The 19,306-nt window shown below is 35.9% G+C and overlaps 4 protein-coding genes and 1 long non-coding RNA gene across 10 annotated transcripts; 1 reads left to right on the forward strand and 4 right to left on the reverse strand.

Annotated features, from left to right (window-relative positions):
* Positions 1 to 1,311: 1,311 nt before the first annotated feature.
* LOC124210807 (uncharacterized) lies at positions 1,312 to 4,728 on the reverse strand. The gene is made up of 4 exons (XM_046609180.2): positions 4,241 to 4,728; positions 2,935 to 4,148; positions 2,625 to 2,829; positions 1,312 to 2,470 (listed from the first exon to the last, which is right to left on the reverse strand). The coding sequence occupies exons 2-4, from the start codon at positions 3,294 to 3,296 to the stop codon at positions 2,237 to 2,239; spliced, it is 801 nt and encodes a 266-aa protein (XP_046465136.1). The 5' UTR covers positions 3,297 to 4,148; positions 4,241 to 4,728; the 3' UTR covers positions 1,312 to 2,236.
* A 201-nt stretch (positions 4,729 to 4,929) lies between these two features.
* Positions 4,930 to 8,830, reverse strand: Tim23 (translocase of inner mitochondrial membrane 23). Of its 3 annotated transcripts, none has more exons than XM_046609184.2 (5): positions 8,653 to 8,830; positions 7,728 to 7,977; positions 6,834 to 7,003; positions 6,504 to 6,621; positions 4,930 to 5,110 (listed from the first exon to the last, which is right to left on the reverse strand). In XM_046609184.2, the coding sequence occupies exons 1-5, from the start codon at positions 8,687 to 8,689 to the stop codon at positions 5,101 to 5,103; spliced, it is 585 nt and encodes a 194-aa protein (XP_046465140.1). In that variant the 5' UTR covers positions 8,690 to 8,830; the 3' UTR covers positions 4,930 to 5,100. The 3 variants fall into 3 exon arrangements, with proteins under 3 accessions (XP_046465140.1, XP_046465138.1, XP_046465139.1); XM_046609182.2 differs by lacking the exon at positions 8,653 to 8,830 and adding an exon at positions 8,073 to 8,473; XM_046609183.2 differs by lacking the exon at positions 8,653 to 8,830 and adding an exon at positions 8,073 to 8,473 and having other exon boundaries at positions 6,496 to 6,621.
* A 1,225-nt stretch (positions 8,831 to 10,055) lies between these two features.
* On the reverse strand, positions 10,056 to 14,695 carry LOC124211210 (lipase maturation factor 2). Its single transcript, XM_046610040.2, has 10 exons — positions 14,561 to 14,695; positions 13,895 to 14,078; positions 13,674 to 13,775; positions 12,919 to 13,112; positions 12,544 to 12,722; positions 12,070 to 12,319; positions 11,756 to 11,961; positions 11,396 to 11,636; positions 10,971 to 11,187; positions 10,056 to 10,882 (listed from the first exon to the last, which is right to left on the reverse strand). Exons 1-10 carry the CDS (start codon positions 14,652 to 14,654, stop codon positions 10,615 to 10,617), a joined length of 1,935 nt encoding a protein of 644 aa, XP_046465996.1. The 5' UTR covers positions 14,655 to 14,695; the 3' UTR covers positions 10,056 to 10,614.
* Positions 11,547 to 14,682, forward strand: LOC124211238 (uncharacterized). The gene is made up of 2 exons (XR_006881428.2): positions 11,547 to 11,730; positions 12,554 to 14,682. It is a non-coding gene; the product is annotated as an uncharacterized lncRNA (long non-coding RNA).
* A 735-nt stretch (positions 14,696 to 15,430) lies between the features above and the next one.
* Positions 15,431 to 18,660, reverse strand: LOC124211216 (trichohyalin). 4 transcript variants are annotated; one of them, XM_046610078.2, is made up of 3 exons: positions 18,358 to 18,659; positions 16,650 to 17,870; positions 15,431 to 16,468 (listed from the first exon to the last, which is right to left on the reverse strand). In XM_046610078.2, the coding sequence occupies exons 2-3, from the start codon at positions 17,834 to 17,836 to the stop codon at positions 16,459 to 16,461; spliced, it is 1,197 nt and encodes a 398-aa protein (XP_046466034.1). In that variant the 5' UTR covers positions 17,837 to 17,870; positions 18,358 to 18,659; the 3' UTR covers positions 15,431 to 16,458. The 4 variants fall into 4 exon arrangements, with proteins under 4 accessions (XP_046466034.1, XP_046466025.1, XP_046466009.1 ...); XM_046610069.2 differs by having other exon boundaries at positions 15,431 to 16,559; positions 18,358 to 18,653; XM_046610053.2 differs by having other exon boundaries at positions 15,431 to 17,870; positions 18,358 to 18,660.
* Positions 18,661 to 19,306: the final 646 nt, after the last annotated feature.

Here is a 19,306-nt window from a genome sequence, read left to right on the forward strand (position 1 = left end):
TTTAGTCTTTTTTTAGTGATGTGAAGCTGCTCGTACTAGAAACATAAGCAACATTTATTGATCATTATATTTTTTCCATTATGAGTTGAGTATCGTTGTTTTATATATTTCGGCTGTTGTAGATTTTCAAATAACCACAATCACAGCATTGCGTGAGACTGATACTGGCAGTTCTTGATTGTTAGAAATTTTTTTAAATGATGCTGAAGCGTAAACATTTCGTATTTGTTATTTGATACCTATCTAGTAATTATAAATAGGATTCTTATGTTGCATTTACTAAGTTGAATACTTTCCTGCACTTATATCACACGTCTATTCACCAAGTTGTTGAGCATTGCACTAAGGTTTATTTAAGTATAAAAGTGAGAAAATACTATAAACAATATTTAAAACAAAAAATAAACAAATTAAATGATGTATGTAAAAATATATATATATAAATATATGTGTGTGTGTATGTATGTATATATATATACACACACATATATATTTATGTATAATACTTGTAGATAAACTAGTTTGACTGTAATATTTAGGTGCCTTCCTTTTATTAAATCAGTTTCAAAGCTTGGCTCTATCGTCATTTTCCACAGAGAACCGATTAGTTTTTAAGCTAATATGTATTTTTGAGAGTCGAAACCCCAGAGTAAATTAGATTTATCATTGGGTTTCATTCAAACGTTTCTCACGAAAATAATGATCAGGCTTAGCTACTGATAACTAAATTTGGATTCGTACTTTATGAAATCGATTTCCGATTTCGTATAAATAAAATTTTTCTTCACCATCTTAAGTTCAAATCCATACGGACCAAATATTGAAGGTATTTTCACGCCATTGTTATTAATATTATTATTATTAATATTATTGTTATTAATTTACGATTATTTCTACTATTACCATATTACCAGATTTATTAAATATGAGAATGGGAAGCAGGATATTTTCGAAAAAAAAAAAAATGCTTCATAAAATTGCTACTATTTATCAACTATTGAATGCAAGGGTTGTAATATATGTTTAGATTTCCTTGAATACTTGTGAGTTGAAACAACATTGATCGCATTCCACCCCTTGATAGCTTCTAGTAACTGCATATTTATTGCTTTTAATTTGTCATTTTTCTATTCTTCGTAGGGATGCATAAATGAATCTTTCTTTTGCTGTAACCTGTATCTCTCTAACTTCGATTTATTCACGGTCTGTAAAGCAAATGTTTCAGCATTTAAAAAAATTCCGTTTAAACTTGTAATTGTATTTTAAATTACAAAGGTACGAGATAGTATACATATACACAAATTAATGAGGTGTGCCTGAGGTTGAAGTAGAGAAATAACGTTAGCATTTATTTGACATCAGCATCTTTGTTATGTTAATATGCCAACAGTTATTGTCAAGTCGGTAATGGTAATTTAAGAACCACACTTGTCGCGTTCTTAAATAATCAAATTTCTTCACAATGTGCGAGGAATTGTTGCTACGATGAATCTATTACCCTGCTTTGCCTTCATTTTATAACTGAAATCATGAGTTTTCTAAATCAAATGTTGTCGACGTTCTCGAAATATTTTTTTTCAAGAGATTACAGCCGTATATTTATTTATGTATACAGTTTTGTTGTTTTACTATATTATATTGTTATTAAAATTATTATATGTATAGTTGTCCACATTTCTTATCGAACGTACTAGATGCAAGTATAGTGCAGGTCTACAATATTAATTCAACCATCTTCTTACTATTCTTAGGACAAATATAATATATTCGAAAGTTTCAATACTTGGCTGATGGAATATTCAGTGGTATGAATATTCATTTATGTGCTGAACTGTTTTGTCTACTAAGGCGGCTTTAATGTAATATTATTTATTACATTTATCATTTGAGTGATTAATTGAATGATGTACAATGTACATACATGAAATGAATAAAAATGTACCTATATGTATAAAAAAAAGAAGACAGCTACAAATAAAGTCTATTATCATGTGATATGAGAATTAAACAATTTTTCCATAGTATATCTTTAAAAAAATACTTTAACTTATATTAAGGTGTCATGTGTCTGATGTATGTATACGTCAAGTCTAAATATGTTGTTTGCATTACGGTATACCTAAGATCAATATCGGAGTTCTAAGACAATTTGCGTTATTAGTAATTCCTTGAAATTATTATGGATATCAATTATCGAAATAATATTTGATCTTTAGTAATAAAATATAATTTGTAGTCACCAGCAACAACAACTTTTCCCATTCAAATCAATCTGCCTCTCTCTAGCCATGAGAAGGTTTATAGTAAGAATACCTATCCATGCGAACAAGTTAAACCAACTGGTTGTAATAGCTAATTGCAAGGATAGTCCGGTATTGATCTCATCCCCGCGTCTCCAGTTATTAGCATCTGGCTGTAGATAATCCATGTAATCAAACACGGCTCCACAAGATAAGCGATTATGAATCACCTGAAAAGTTGAGGCTTTTGTCAGAAATAATACTTTTGTAGTTTCTAAAACTGATGTGAAAGTTGCAGCAATTTATTATGCTTCTCCCTTTCGTTCTGATTTACGATCGAAATTATTTTAGATTGATTACAGAATACGATAACGTCCACAATACCTGAACTTCACGACCACTCGATCCTAAGAGTTGAACCATGTTCCTTCGATATTGGTTACAGGTTTTATAGTACCCGTCAGTTAACAGTACAGCATGTGATAGGGAGAGAAAAAAGATGAACACTCCTAAAAATCCAGCTAAAAACCATCGCTTACAAATAGTTCTTCGTTTGGGTCCCACCACAACGACATTTCCCTGCTCTGCCCTGAGGAATGAAATTATTTGTTTATTTCGAGTTCGCTGCATTCAACAACGTATCAATTAAATTTAATTTATCAGGTATTTATTCCAGAGTTAACGTGTTATTTACCTATGGTCGGATGAAGATGTCATTTGAATCTGTTTAGGATCCCCTAAGTTTCTGTTAATGCATGTTCTGTAACCATGATAAATTGCAAGAACCAGCCCGACAATCAGTACCGGAACTAGACCATATGATGTGAAATGGCACAGCTTAACATCGCCCCCCATAAAAGTACTGAATGTGTTGACACCATACAAAATACACCCACAATCTACGCTAATACAAACATCTAGAGTCCAAGCCCAGTGCTGCCATACTATGAGCAGACAAATTGTGGATGTCGTTGACAAGATTGCAGAGACCGAATACAAAACTGCAAGTTGCTTTTCAGCTTGTTCACTTTTTGCATATAATTCGATACTTGACATGTTTCAAGTATTCTAAACTTTAATCGGTACAGTCAAAATCAGACGCGCATTGCGCATATATCGCCTACAGTTTGAACGTAAATATGCTATTACACACTCATCGTTTTCACTACCTTATTTACACTGTACTTATCATTTATTTATATTGGATTTTTCCTCATATTTTGTTCTGCTCAGAAAACTTAAAAGTCGTGTATTTCCATGGAAACTGAGCTGAGCGTTCTCCAGAACGCAGAGAACCGTACTAATTGTAAGCGTTGCCAAGAAACTGTGGGTACAGTTTATATTAAACAGAGTATATACCGGTGTCTGATGCTAAATGCAGAACACGATAACTACCAATTAATTTTGCTACACAAATACACAGCATGTCAGAAATGGAATACAAAATAACTATTCACCACCTTGGATTAATTTTACAGCATGATACAGAAAACTTTTTAGTGTTGTAGAATTTGAATATTTTCGAATTATTCAACAAATATGGTCCTCAGCCTCAGTCTTTAATTTGCAGATATCTTATTCTCACCTAATATTTAGTCTAAATGAAACATTTCACTCAATATTATTTCTGCTTCTGGAAAGTGGTGCATTAAATTTACCGAAGGATGCAGTTTATCGATTGTACCAGTGACACATCTCATGTACATTTTCAAATTGAGATTATTGCGACAGTATTGCGATTTTCACACTGAAACTTTGCTTGAATTGATCGAGTGACTGCGTAATAAATTTGGTGACACAGTGCGAGAAAATTTCAAACCATTCAGAACAACGAGTATGTGGTTCAAAGCTGATCAAACTATACTACTCCACTGACTGAGATAGTGCTGGATAGTGCGTCGAAGATAGCTGAAAATATTCCATTATGTGTCAACTGTGATATACATATGAGTGTACATGGAATAGAATGAATTCTTATTTAATATTTATTAACTGTTTACCTTGGGGCGCAAACAACACTTTATATTCATACTACAAGTTATGATAAATTTATTTGGCAAGGAACACACTGACATTTATTGCTTGATTGATAATCGAGCACCGAAGCAACACAAGAGTTTTGATTTCTCATGAATAAGATTTAAATTCTGGCACAGATTGTTAATTCCGCTTTCTACGCTACACAATTCTTGGAATATTTAAATATGTTAAACGACGTGAAAACGTTTTATGCGCATTTTATACCACAGGTACATGATATCAGGTCAACCTGCATGATCAGATAAACTTAGATAAGATTAAGCGCCATGCTCGATGAATCAGCGAATGTGAGATTTTATTATTTTTCTACCAAAGATCCAAGGGAACACAATACAAGTAAAATACACAAACGGATATCGAATTTGAGGGATAATCTAAGTCGCACGTTCATTCATAGTATATACCTAGTATGCAAATCACATATGTCGAATATTGACAGACCAATATTTGTTTAACTTGGTTGAATATATGAACTTTCGAAGGATAGTGAAAGAAATTGAAATATGGAAGAGGAATGTAAAATCAGATCTTCTTATGTTAATAGTAATCGATTTCACAGTTATGTTACATTATGTCGCTCACATGGCTTGATCCACATAGTCCGTGGCTTGATCCAATATTAGAAGAAAATATATTTAGTTTGAATATAAACGCAAATTACATTTTATTTACATGTTTCTTTATTTTGTTTTATTATGGTATAGCTTATTTGAATGGACAACAAAACATTGTTGTCTTACAATGCATGGAAAAAAAAATTTCTATGTACAGGGCAGGGAGAAATCGATGCTAGTCTCTATATGGGCAGGTAGCCAATTGATCATTTCCGTCTATAAGAAAAATAAGAATCTATGTTAAACTTGTGAAGATTGATGAAAAGAAAATTAGATTCGAAGTCAACCAAGTGTGTAAATAATTAGAATTAAACGTAATTTCAGATATGCCAATTGTTAGTTGTAGCACCATCTTTTATGTTACATTAAATATGAAAAATATGGATGAAGCCCATGAAGGATACAGAGTAGAAGCCAATCTCTAATGTGAAAATCGTGTATTTTATTTTTATGTTCAACTTAAATACATTTAATTCAAGTGACCTAGTTAAAATTAGCTAGGAAAGTTTTTAAACTGTAAAAACTCTTCAACCAGAGTCAAGTAAACAGAAAGCAAGGAGTATTCCGAACAAAATAAAATCGATACTTTTCAATCGAATTCAGCGGTACTGACACATTACTTCTTTAAATATCAAACCAGAAGTGAACGCCCACAACAGCATACTACATTTCAATTGGATTCATTTTATTACGAAGAGGAACGTTTTTCGTGGCAAGTGATGAAATATAATATGCAAGCTACTGTGCCAAGTATCGATGAAATTCAATAACAGTATTTATAAATTAGTTCAAGCCGCGTGTGCTACCAGAGATTATAAATAAACATCTACCGCATTGTGGAACAATTATCATTCTCATGTACACATCACGTTCACATCGCAGTAATTCAAATAGAAGTCGAAGAGTTTTACTGTGAATTATTTTATCATCATTTAGGTAAGGACCCTGTAATCAACACGTACTCATTTCGATAGATTCATCAGACTGATTATTATTCGTTTCCCAAGGTGGATTTTTGAAAGAAACCCTATTACCGTCAGAAGCGTTAAGATGGATAAGCTTCAATATCTGAACTGTAGTAATTAAAATTTTTTGTAAATTAAACTATGTTTAGTATTAATGATTCAGGTAAACTGTAAAATGAATACATGTGGTAGTGGGTATACGAATATGTAATAAAATCACATGTATTTAAATAACTAATATATTTTCACTACTATCAGTTAAAAGAGCTAATGAGAATTGAGATTTCGTTTTTAAAATTGGCTCCAAATGACTTTGGGACATGCTACAACTGTTCCTGCTCAAATTTATTAGCCAATCAAAAACTCAACTCATTTTCATTACGACAGCTGATATTGTACAGCGACTATGACGTGAAAATCTTTCAAAAAACGGATGAAAATTAAAAAATTCAATTCCTATTCTTCAAAACAGTTTGTATGTATAATACTTGGAAAATTCTGATTTTTTGCACGTCAGAATTATACATTTTTCTCTGTATTAAGCTATTAGTCAAGTGCCCTTGAAATAACAATAAAATTTAAGAGAAGGATCGTTCGTAGCAAACAAGGTTGACTAAAGGTGAATTTGAGACACACACTCTTACGCCGGATTGATGCGTTGATGACTGATTTGTGAAAGTGTTTCCCGGTTATTCCATAGACAGTATGCTGCGGCTATTGCAAATCCAATTCCTCCTCCCGACGCACATTTCCGTAATCCAGCTGAAAATATTTATAATACCACCTTCATTGCTGTATGATACAAAGCCTCTATATTGATCGCTAATAAATGAATAATTTAAAATATCGTCAATAAATATTTAAGCAAACTCAAATGGAAATAATTTGTAGAGCACAACAATTGCACAATATGTTGGTAAATTGTTTTAACAGTAGTAAACCAAGTCCACTGGGAATTGCAAATAAAGACGCACATGTAGATTTGAATAGCATTCCAGTGGCAGTCGCAGCTCCAAGAGTATTTATCGAGTCATCTGTTCCTCTAGCCCAAGAAAGTATGACTCCAAAGCCACTGTACATTACCGATATGACTCCTAATGTGTTTGCCAGTGACGAGCCATGCTTCATTACATGATTTATCAACCTAGAAAAGGAAATGATTGAAGATGAAAAAATTCGTCGAAAATCCGGTCAGGAAGAAGAAAAATTAATACTTTGAAGAACGTGAATATAAAAAGAGTCGACGTTTCGGCCGGGCCCTGCCGACCATCCTCAGGGATAAATTCTATAATGATTAACAAAAAAATAGGATGCTTCAGCATAACAAATCTGAATTGAAAGCAAGGAATATGTTTAAAAACAATATTTGTTGTTGTACAAAATTAGGTGAAAATTGAAACGTTTCAAGAAACTGTCAGAGTGACAGTTTTAGGTTAAATGTCAAAATTTTTTTTTTGAAAATAGGTTAATCAGAGGAAAAATTGGTTGATGAGCAATGAAAATATGTCAGAAAAAGGTTATTAATAATTTAGGAGATGGAATTGGGAAAAGATCAAATTAATTTTGAAAAGATTACTCACAAACAATGACGACCAGTACATGCTTAGGTGTTGTTAGTTGTACAGCATTTCGGAAAAAAAAAAAAAAAAAAAAAAAAGGAAATGATTGCGATTCAGATGTACGTATAATATGCAGTTTCAAATAATTCTTTCAACGAAACTATGGCGTTGTCCTAATCTTGCTGCATTTTCAAAATGTACAATCCTCAATACGCATTGAAACTAGATGTGCCGAATGATTAATGAGTGTAGATGATATTATGATATTACACCATTTATTGTAAAGTATCCTATTACGTAATAACTCACTGTGTTCTCCTAAGGTTGCCAGTTTGTCCAGCTAAGGTTGTGGCTTTAATTCCTTTATAAAAACCAGAAGTGCCACCTAGGCCAGCGCCAATTATGCACGCAGCTCCAATTTGACTAAAGGCTAATTCAAGTCGACCTCGTTGTTTCACAGCTCCTTCAGGGAATATAAATTCCGGCTGGCTGGCAGGCAGGTAGCTTGGGTCAAAGTTCAAATATGGACTAAGAGGTGCCAATCCTGGTTGTGAGGTGACTGAAATATTGACAGCAACAAGTTTGGTATTAATTAAATACATTCCCAAACTGTAAGCAATGTAAGGAATTTAACAAGGTAACCAAACCAAATACCCTGAGAAGACACTGTATTCTCTCTAGCGGAAGGTGTAGCCTTTTCCTTATCTCCCAAGATCTTAGCATGAAAATCATTGATGATTGATGTCATGACAATTTCTATGGTGAGAATGATGTCAGCACGATAAATTGCAACTATACGCTATGTGCAAATATCGCGTACTGATGGTGATATACCGAGACTTTAGAGTACATACTAATTTTTGTCAATGTCATTGCTGAATTGTACGTAATTTCGATGTTCTCGATTTCGCTACGACAGTCTAATGACAGTGGTATCGCGTTTGTTATTGCATAATTGTTTCACGTGGGGAGTAGACTTCAGACCCATAGAGTTGGAGGAAAAGTGAGGTTATGCGACGATACTAAGATGTTGGTGAGTGATCATCGGCGTATTTATACGCCTCTAAAGAAGCAGTGAGACAATACATAATATGAGATCGAACAAGCACAAAGATTCGACGAATCTTGACTCGTTTTTAACGTTTTATAGACACGTACACATGCACTCACTGAAAGTTCGGAATAATGACAAAGTTTGTCATGATATGGCAACACGACATTACTTCAAATTTACCTGAATTTTGCGAGTTGATGTCACGTAAGTCAATCATTTTCGTGTGGATTTAATTGTTTTATAGCTAGCCACGAATAAACGAGAGCAACTACGCTCCCTGATCATTAGATGCGAATTTTGCAATGAATGACCGGGTTGCGTGCTCAATCTGTGGATCGAACTCGACAATCCATTAACATGTTGAATTGTTACCAACATTGAAATACAGTTGGTACTAGTAGAGCCTGAAGTCAGGCTTGTATGTACATACGTGACATGCGTGAAACATGTGAGGTAACGAACGTACGCATTGTGAGCAGAGGTTTCTCTCTGTTGTCCGTCGTGTCAGTGTTCGCAACCCTGCTTCGAAAATACTTAATCGTATTGTGTCAAATTCCATTGAATTCCAGTAACCTAGAGTATGTATTCTCCAGCAGCAGACTCTCAGTTCCAGCTTGAATAGTATTATACATTGAAAACAGATTTGGCGAAGAAATTGAATCGGGAGATATCGAACCTGGTGACCCAGACTTCGGTAAGCGTTGCCGGTTTTTAAATCAACTCATAAGAATATAATTATCACTGATCTTTGATGATTACACATGACAAAGTAATGAAGTGTACTTCAGGTATTTTCTTTATTTCGTCGAATTTACATAAGGCGTATAGAAGACTTGGGATTATTTTATCTTTTTATTATTTAGTCTTTCAGTTTTATAAAGCAAAGTCATAGAACACATTTGAAATGAAAAATGCATAATTAATAAATTCATAGTACAAAAGACAAAAAAATTCCATGGATGTACTTTTATTTTTTTTAACAACGCGTTAGTAATAATCGTGAGTAATATTTAAATTGAAAGAAAAATCCATATAAATAGCTATTACTTAAAAGATTATGGGATAATAGTAAAAAGTAAATTAAATAGGACGAGCTAGAATGAACGTTCACATTGTTTTCTGGACACGTACATATACTAAAATATTGGAAAGACAATGTAAAACACAATTAAAAAAAAAAAAAAAAATAGATACAAAATAAACACTAGTATCATAACAAAGTATTAGTTCACGAAATCTATAAATAATCACTGTAAGTTTTCAAAAAGTCATAAAATACAGATCCAAATGGATCGGTGATATTTCACTGATAACTAATTGAATTCTTCCATGTAGACTTATAATTCTGTCATTTTTAATTATGAATGGATCTGTGGTCCAATCATCACGTACTTAATTTTATATAGAAATCAGATAACGCAATTAGTAGACAAAGACAAGTCTGCACAACTATATGGATCGCCTGTAGATATCTTACTTGTTGGTATTTTAGAAGTAATGAAATGCGTTTTAATGACATTCACAGGAATGCCAGAAAATGAATTTCACGTACATAATTATAAGTGGAATGAACTTTTCAAAAATTGATTTCAACCAGAATTTAATTATGAATAATTAAGTAGAAATGAGTACAAATTTAAGAATCATATTTCAGAGAGCCTCGATACAGACACTTTATATCCAGTTGGGATTACTAAAAATATTTCACCTGCATTTTAGACCGTTTACGTTATAACTACACCGTCCAAACTTCAACAAATAGGTACATCATCCGCATGATTGTATAGTTTACATTGTCGAACAGAAGAATATAATCTCCTCAACAAATGGTGTTTAACTAAATAATCACCACTTTCATAACGTTATTTGGTAGTTGACATTTTCTTGTAAAAAGTATGCATGCTATGTAAACAAGTACAGTAAATAGCCTCCACGCTAAATTATCCGTTTATACGATATTAACAAATGTGGAAGTCTTTTCAGCTTTTGTATGATGATAATTGTGTCGTGTATAACATCAATTCAATAGTGTCTAATTTCGTTACTTCTATTCAGACCTGGAATCCACATGGGACTTTTGCAATATACGGTATTAGTATCAACAACTTTTCAAATTAGACAAGGTCAATTGATCAACATGATTTAGTGTTTCACCCGATTATAACCGCTCATAATTATTGCACATCCCGCAGTAAATACACTCCATAAAAGGAGACTAGCTTCTACTCTTCCTACGACAGCTCTCAGGCTGTCTAGAATTAATTTCAAAGATGGGTTCACACTCTGCTCATCAGGCTTGTCTTGGATGATCTTCATTTTCGATAAATACTCCAATAGTGGTGGGTGATCTTTGCTGAAGATCGGGAAGTATTCGCCAATCTTCTCCCTGGTCCACCAGGTCGAACTGTGTCTAACATACGAGAATTTTCAATTAGGTATTACTAGGAACTTAGAAACCTCCTGTGAGCAACACGCGAGTAAAGATAATGTCCTCGTACCTTTGACTCCATGGGGTGTAATGATAGTGGTAGAGGCTTGCTTTTATGTATTTAGGCGGGCTGTCTCTGAACGGATTCTGAGCCTGATTAATAAGTGCCAGTACTTCCGGTTGTCCCGACAAAAGTCTATAGGCTAATGACATTAACCATGGGTTTTGATGGTATGTTCCTAGTGCAGCAAACCACATTTGCCAATCTAGACGAGGCTGATGTGGTGCTATAAAAAATGACCATGATCGGTTAATTATCGAGCTCAACATTGAAAGCAAATTTGCTTGTTACTTCTCAACGGAAAATGTTACCAAATAACTAAAGACTTGAATTGATATCTACGTCTGTTAACTGTTACAGCGGCAAGAATATGTACTATTTTACTTTTTAAATACTCAACATGCCTGCCACTGCAGATTCGTTTTTCAACTTACCAACAAAAGGTAAAGAATTATTGACATTTCCTGGCTTGTATAAGAATTCATATTCTCGCCAAGGTCCGTCTATGCTGTTGCTTCCTTCTATAATAACTTCTGGTCTTCCTCCCACTCCTGTCATTCGTCGGAATAATCCGTAACTATTAACGAGATGGAGATGATCTACGTCTGAATGCATATGCTTGAGTAGACTTGGGACTGTAGAATTGTGTGAAGAATGGAGCGTGGCGTACGGCACCTGTGAAGAAAAATCAATAAAAAAACGTTGAAAGAGAATCCAGACATCGTTTTGGGATAGAGAGCAAACACAGGCATAGCTGCAGAATTATAATGTGTAGTATAAATTGTTTTACTTACAACACTAATGCCAAACAGGTACACAATATTAAGAGTGTAAATAATGGTGGTAAAAGTGCTGAGTAATTTGCTACCAATTCCTTGCACAGATAAGATTGAATAGGTGACAGCCTCAGCTACAACAAATCCAAGGGATGCTAAACCCATGTAAATAGAGATCGGAACCACAGTGGCTAGAGCACGATCAAACTGCTCTTTTGTAAATGCTGAAATCCAACATTTTATTTTACAATATTGTTGTTGATTAATTTTATTCGAGCTTCGAGACTGTGGTAAAATATAAAAGTACATTTTCTGTCAATCTCATTGCTTACCGATCTTAGACTCAATGGTAAAATCTTCGGTTATTTTCAAGTTGTAGTACACGTATGTTCCATATATCACAGCAGCGTATACGAAAAGACAGACAACTGTTGAGAAGTAATCAACGAAATCGGATTGACTGCTTTTTACTTTCTTCTTGTAGAAGAATTGGTCGTCCAATAAAGATATAGAGAGGCAGATCGTTAACAGATTGAAGAAATTGTAATTTCCCGTAGCGATAATATTCACTTGCAGAAATACCTGGGTTTAAAATATAATTATTACAATTTATACATGTTAGTGACTCTGTGTCAACTACTTTATGCATTTATAACGGTCGCCCTGGGCAAGCCATAAGTCCGTTTCTTTGAAATCTAGCATACAAAAGACTACTTTGTGTATAATCTTTAAATTTGCAGGAAAAACGTGAAATGCTAAACAGAACTCGTTTAAGTAAAAAATTATTTTGTTGCATGTATGCTTACTTGCAAGTAGAAGGAAGTGATGCGAACTTTTCTATTTGGGAAGAAGAACAGAAACGGTATTGCGAGCTCGAAAACGTTTGCTCCTACAGTGGTTAAGCGAAGAAACCATGCCGGTAGATGATGAGCATACCAAGCCAAGGGAGTAGGAATGCATTGTGACTCAAAATGCACGTTCAAGGCTGGAAAACAACAAAATAAGTCACGGTTAATTTGTTTGGCGAACGCTTGTGGCACGAGAACACTTTTGAGGGTCTTATCCCTTTGCTACGATATTAAATAATGAGGAATAAAGTATGAGCAGCAGCTGAAGCTGCAAGTCTAATTTATTGTGCGCAATATCACGTATACGATAGTTCAAGTGAAAAAATCACATACCCTCCAAACCCCACCACGTCGGACAGCCAGAAGTTAGCTTTACAACACCGCTGGAAAACATCAATCGAAAGAGTAGCCAACGAACTGCCCAAAATGTCAATGCCGTAGATGGAGTGCTGGATTTTCCTCGGCGGGGGTACCAGAAGGGTGCAACAATAGTGCACAAGAATCCAGCTTCGAGAAGAAGAACATCCCTGTAAATAAAAGTTATTTCAGAGAAAAAAAAAATTTAACATTATCAGATGACAAATCTTAAGAATTGAATAAATATGATTGTTCTGTCATTTCAGTTTCTACTATAGAAAGTAACTCTTTTAGCTAAAAAATATTCAAAACTGATGATATAGGAAAGAAAGTGACGAATTAGATGAGAAATAAAGAAAGCGATGATATCTTTTGATAGATTGGCAAGTCCAATTCATCTCGTTAAAAATAGACATGATATCGGAAGCATACAGATTTTATTTGTAAAAATAGTTGCACTCATTGGTGAGCAGTAACCTTGACAAACACATCATTCGATACTCTGGTCAAGTGTTGAGTGTCAATACGATTCTCGAGTTACAATTTCATGTAGACTGTCCTGTTCAGGCCTCCGATCAAGCTTATGCAATATTTCTTGGGTTTTATTTCAATACATAGTTGAAAGTATACCTGACCGACTAGCCTTGGATTTTATTTAGAAAGCATTATAAAGTGAATAAAGCTTGATTGGGATGTTCAGCTTGTGTTAAAATGTTTGAAAAAAATCTCACCACTGAAACGACATGAAAGTTTGTCCAACTTGATAAAGAGAGTAGTAGAGAGACCATAATCCAGCAAAAACTGGAGCAGTGCAAAACCTTTGCGATATAAATCTGAAAAACAAAAATAAAACCTTCATAAAGTAGCAGAGACGGATCTTAAGCTTTTGCGGAGCTTTAGAAGACTTGAATTGCCACTTTGACCAATAGAAATCAACAAAGTCTTATTTTACCCAGTAAATGAGAGAACAATCCCAAGTATCGCCAATACATCGAGCATATACTCCGTGTTTAGGCTTATGTATGGTGCGAGCCAAAGCAATGTTGGCTTCTGTTTTATTCTTTGCGACAAAGTGTTACCACCCCTCAAGTCGAGTTGCGCCTTGGCTGGTAAGACTCCGTTGTTGCCATATAACCCTATTGAGGAAAATAAGTTTTGTTTTAATGTTTAAACAATTAAAACTATCAGCTCCTTCGCAGTCATTATAATTACAGGTATTTCAATGTCAGAGACACAAAACGTTATTTTTCAATCCAGTAAGAGAATAAACAATTGAATTTGCTTAGTATCAGAATTGCATGAAAAAAAATTGTCAGCAAGTGCCTATAAATTACGGTGATCGTGTTTTTTTTTCTTCGGTCACTTAAAACGAACAGATAAAACGAAGGCGTTATTTTTCCTGCAACTGGAATCCGTCGTTTCGGTAAGATAAAAACTTAGTTCACACCCGGCCTAATTACGGTAAAAGACAATTGCGGCTAATGCCGACTACTGAAAATATGGGGAGGTCTATTAGAGTTGGCATGAATAGTTAACAAGCGAATAATTGTAAGATTGTCTTGAACGAGGTCTAGGATCAACCGGTGCTATTAATGGGATAAAAATAAGCCGTTCTTACCTGGGATTTGGATGTAGAAGCTGAGAAATGCGAATAAGTAAATGATGCATATACCTCGCAGGAATAAATTGCGGGTATACCGAACCTCTCCCATTGTTTTCCTTCTTTTTTTATCGAACCCGTACGTGTCAAAAAATTGGCATTTATTGAATGATTAACGGTGAAAAGGAGACAGTAAATTTTGATTAGGAAGAGCAGCCACGAGTCCACAATCTGCTGCTACAATTTGTTACTGGAACTGGGGAGGGAAAGAAAACGCCAGCGATCCCGGCTGGCGTCACTCAGGGATCCAATCAAAAGCCGGCAGATATGTCGGCGAGAAAATTTCATCTACGTGCTCCGCTTGTTATTCAAATTTCAAGCGTAAAATGCGGATTCGATTTTCGATCGCGGCTGCGACGCGAGGCCCTTTAATTGCAGAATTTAACAGACTGTCTCGCATCGGTGACAGAATTTTTTCTAAGTAAGCAATATATATATAAGCCTGAAATACGAACGAAGTGTGAACGCAGCTTTAGATCGTCCGTCCTGTTTTTCTCCTTTTATACAGCCACGTCTTTTCTTTGGATTTGTTCTTTCGTTAAGGCCTGCGTATCCTCAACCAATCGTTCTGCTTTAAAAATCTGGGAAACTATTTGAAAAATTCATTCACCGCTCACCAGTAAGATTCGGAAGTTGAAAATACATTCATTTGATTTTAGGCATAGATAGGAATGATCTATCAATGATCAAATTCTATGTCGCGTTTAGCTGTGCTGGTTTTTTTTTTCCTAAACCAAGTACAACGTGCTGTTTGGTAATTTATTCATCTATAAGCTTAACGAGGAAATAGAAAAAAAAAAAAACAAAGAACAACGATCAGCACGGCCGACAAATGATTTGACTCATTTATTTAAAAAGGATTTAACTCTCGAACTGTTTCTAATAATAATTAATAACCATCGGCAAACTCCTTATAATGTATGGTTTACGAAAGTACATAATCACTCGTTGTCACAACTGATGCAATGTATAATTATAACAATACAAATGTATGCGACAAACTTATCGTTATACGTATATATTGATATATGTATGATGTATATGTATATTTTATATAATATAATATGTATAATATAAATATTAAATGCAGTGGTCAAAGACCACGGTATAACTGAAGTAACAACGAAAAGTAATAATCAAAGTTCATCAACTTGAACAAAATTATTATACACGCTGTACAACTGTTTCCAGCTATAATTCTTTGTTGGTAGTACAAATTTTATCGAAAAACTAGAGTATACAGTAGCTGTCTACCCATCTACTGCTTAGTTTTCCTTTACGATTTCACTACTTTGCTAAAGTACGAATTTTCTCAAAACTTCTGAGCTGGGTGGACATCGATCGCGTCTTATCATTGACGCTTAAAAGTTTAGATGTGGGTACCAGCCGCTCTAAATTCAAGCTCAACTAATTAATAAATAACTGTCATTGTTTGTTAAAGACTAATTGTCGCTGTGGAAATAAAAAATATACTGGTGGAACGAAGTTTGTTCCAGTCACCAGCAAAATAAACTCTAAGCCCTAAATTCTCTAGAGCAAATTTCAAAGTTCTTTTTATCGCTCGTATTTAATTTTCATTCGTGGATCCATCCAGACGTTAACAACTGGCTACAGATCGAGTGTTTCGATTATGAAACATGGAAACATTAATGGTCGTTGCACCTTTGCGTCGTTCGTTCAATCGAACGTGAAATAAACCGTTAATAGTTTACTCGATACACGCTAAGCTCTGGATTCTATATACGCGTGCCGTGCATATGTATACTAGATTCGTTGGGCCTAAGTAATGCGACGAGTTCATCCGTTGTTTTGGGACTGAGGCTCGATGGTCTGCTCTCCGATATGAACTGGCTGGGTCAGCGTATTCTGAAACCACATCATCCAGTTGCTGAGATAATGGCTCCCCAATTGGTTATCGGGGTCATCCCTCATCTGCACATTGTTCAACTCCTCAAAACTGCGAACGGTTTGAAGTTCAGTGAAATTGCTCACAGAATGCCCACCATGCGTTCTTAATTCCCGTTTTCTAAGAGCGTCTTTTACTAACCTTTGTCTGCGTTCCTCTTCGGTTTCAATTGCAGACCTGGTGAACCTCATTTCCCTTGCTCTTAGGGCATCCTTTCTCAATCTTTCTCTCCTCTGGTCTTCCGACTCCTTTGAATACTGATTCAATCTAGCTTCTCGTCGTTTCGCAGACTCTCTGTTCAACCTTTCCCTTCTCTGTTCCGCAGTTTCGTTTGCGTACAAAGTCAATCTTTTTATCCTTCTCCGTTCCGCCTCTCGGTCCAATCTTTTTCTCCTCTCTTCAGGCGTCTCGTTGTACATTCTGTACTCTCGTTTCCTCGCCGCCTCTGCATCTAGTCTTTTTCTCCTCTGTTCAGGAGTCTCGTAATACATTCTCATTTCCCTTCTCTTAGCAGCCTCTTTAGCCAGCCTCTGCAGTCGTTCCTCCTCCGTTTCTTCCTCGTAAAGTTTTCTCCGCTTCTCTCTCATGCACTCTGCTTTCCTTCTCAACCTCTCTCTGTAATCCTGACGCGGCTTACCCTTCCTTCTCAATCTCCTCTTTACCTTTTCTGAACTATTTACTTTTCCCTGAACGTTACCTCTGTAACGTTCGTTCAAAACACGCGTCCTTCCTTTTCTCTTTGTAGCTGGAGCAGTCTCAGCCTCGACGTCCAATGGCTCTTCTGACCTGTCTTTCTCACCTTTCGAAACTCTCAACTCAAGTTCAGTGCTACTTGTGTCCTCCTGGTCTATGCACAACCATTCCGAGCTGTAGATACCGTTCCCTTCTCTTTTAACATTTAGGCTCAAACCATCCAAAAAATCAGGAACGCTGTAAGGGATCGTTTGCAGTCTGTCGTCGTTGTCGATAAAGACTTCGGTCGCCTGGCTCATTCGTCTTTGAATTTCTTCATTAATTATATCTGGGTGCAAAGCTCCCAATGTTATAGTTTCGGGCAAATTATTAGCCAACGTACGCACGACGTTATGCTCCAGAGCATTGAAAGTCAAACTCAAAGTCTCTAGATCATCGGCGTTATTGCAAATAGTAGTTTCCAATTCGTGAATCAACGAATGTCCCTCTTTTATTTCAATCGCACACAAGTTATTCGCCTCGCATATCACATCTATGTCATTCGATTCAGATTCCTGATCTTCGACCTTAACGCATACAGAAATAAGGCCCAATGATGCGTCGTCTAGTTGAACATCGGGTTGATTTATTTCCATCTCCCCGCGACCTCGCAATTAGTCCAGACAATTCCTGCAACACGAACAATACTACGTATACGGATGTTTGACAGAAGACAGCCGTTTGTACATTCCCGAGAGTAGACAGAATGAAAACATATCCCCGCCTCTGTATTACAGTATAAAGATGAAAATTCAGATTACACCAAGGATGAGATATCAAAAATTGAAGGAATATTTTTAGAGAAATATCACGCAGCGTAGTAAACATATTGCGCAATATTTGGGCATGGAAATTATTGGTTTTCTTGTACTAATGACAAACCTGCGTGAAGCTAATGTGTCGGCTAGAAATAGAAACGCGTTGGCCATGAAAAGGCGATATTTCGGAACTTGGTAACGTGTGGATAGAGTGTGGCAAGAATTTGGGAAAAATACAGAATTTCAACGTCGATCAATAAAGAGGTTGTACAAAGGACAGACGCATCCAACGTCAATCACGAAAGTGAAGGAACGAGGGAGACAAAAAAAAAAAAAAAGAAGGAAAAAGTATCCCCCACCTGCGTATCGTCTGCTTCACTTGTGACAGCTGATTTTAAGATGGCGCCGAGATGATCGCGAGCTTGTTTACGGGTATTTGGTACGCGCTAAGCGTGACTCCGCCTGTCCGACTCATCAGCACCTCTTGTCGATCACATTTTGCGGTTGCGTATGCTCAACGATATGAGCAACGACCCCCCGGTTCCCGGTTTGCGACAAAAATTATAATCGAATCAACGGTACCAAACTGCCTCGCCGCATACACGTCGCGTCATCGCTAAAGATGGCATCCACTCCATTTTCATTCCCCAATCGTCGCGGCAGCTATAACAAAACTCGTTCCACTACACCTTTCGGAGCTGCGCATGCGGCCAATCTGTGCATGAAGTCACGCATTCCGTTGAATAAAAAGAAATGATTCTTTTAATTGTGCGATTTTATCACTAGATAATCTCTGCGATATCCATTTGGCTTAATACCCGAGCTTATGACAGCTTCAGAGAGCGTTTTTAATATCGAAATATCGAGGACTTACTTTGGAGGGAGAAAAAAATATTTTCTCTGCAAAATGAGACTCGTCAAATTTCTGTCCAATATAAAATTCCCTCGAAGAGACTCGACTCGGACTCGCTCCCTATTAACGCTAACCGTGTATACACTCGTGTATGTCCGGTTGCCTGTCGAAAAAATCATCTTGCGCGAAGAACGATGAATTGTACGAGTACAGGGTATAGTTATGATGATTTTATATAATAATTATCACAATGAAAGAGGATTGCCGTCGATATTTTGATGTAGTACAGCGCAACGGGGTTGAAATTAGTCGTGGAGAAACGGATGACGTGAGCCTTCAAATTCTTTAAATTCTCGGTTGCAAGAGACGGCGTGAAATACACGGTCGCAGGCTTCCGTAACGTGTAGATACGGTGCGTTAGTATTCGTGTAGGGATCGTGTATGGTATACCTGTG

This window comes from Neodiprion pinetum, chromosome 1, assembly GCF_021155775.2.
Source record: "Neodiprion pinetum isolate iyNeoPine1 chromosome 1, iyNeoPine1.2, whole genome shotgun sequence".
Lineage (NCBI taxonomy): Eukaryota > Metazoa > Arthropoda > Insecta > Hymenoptera > Diprionidae > Neodiprion > Neodiprion pinetum.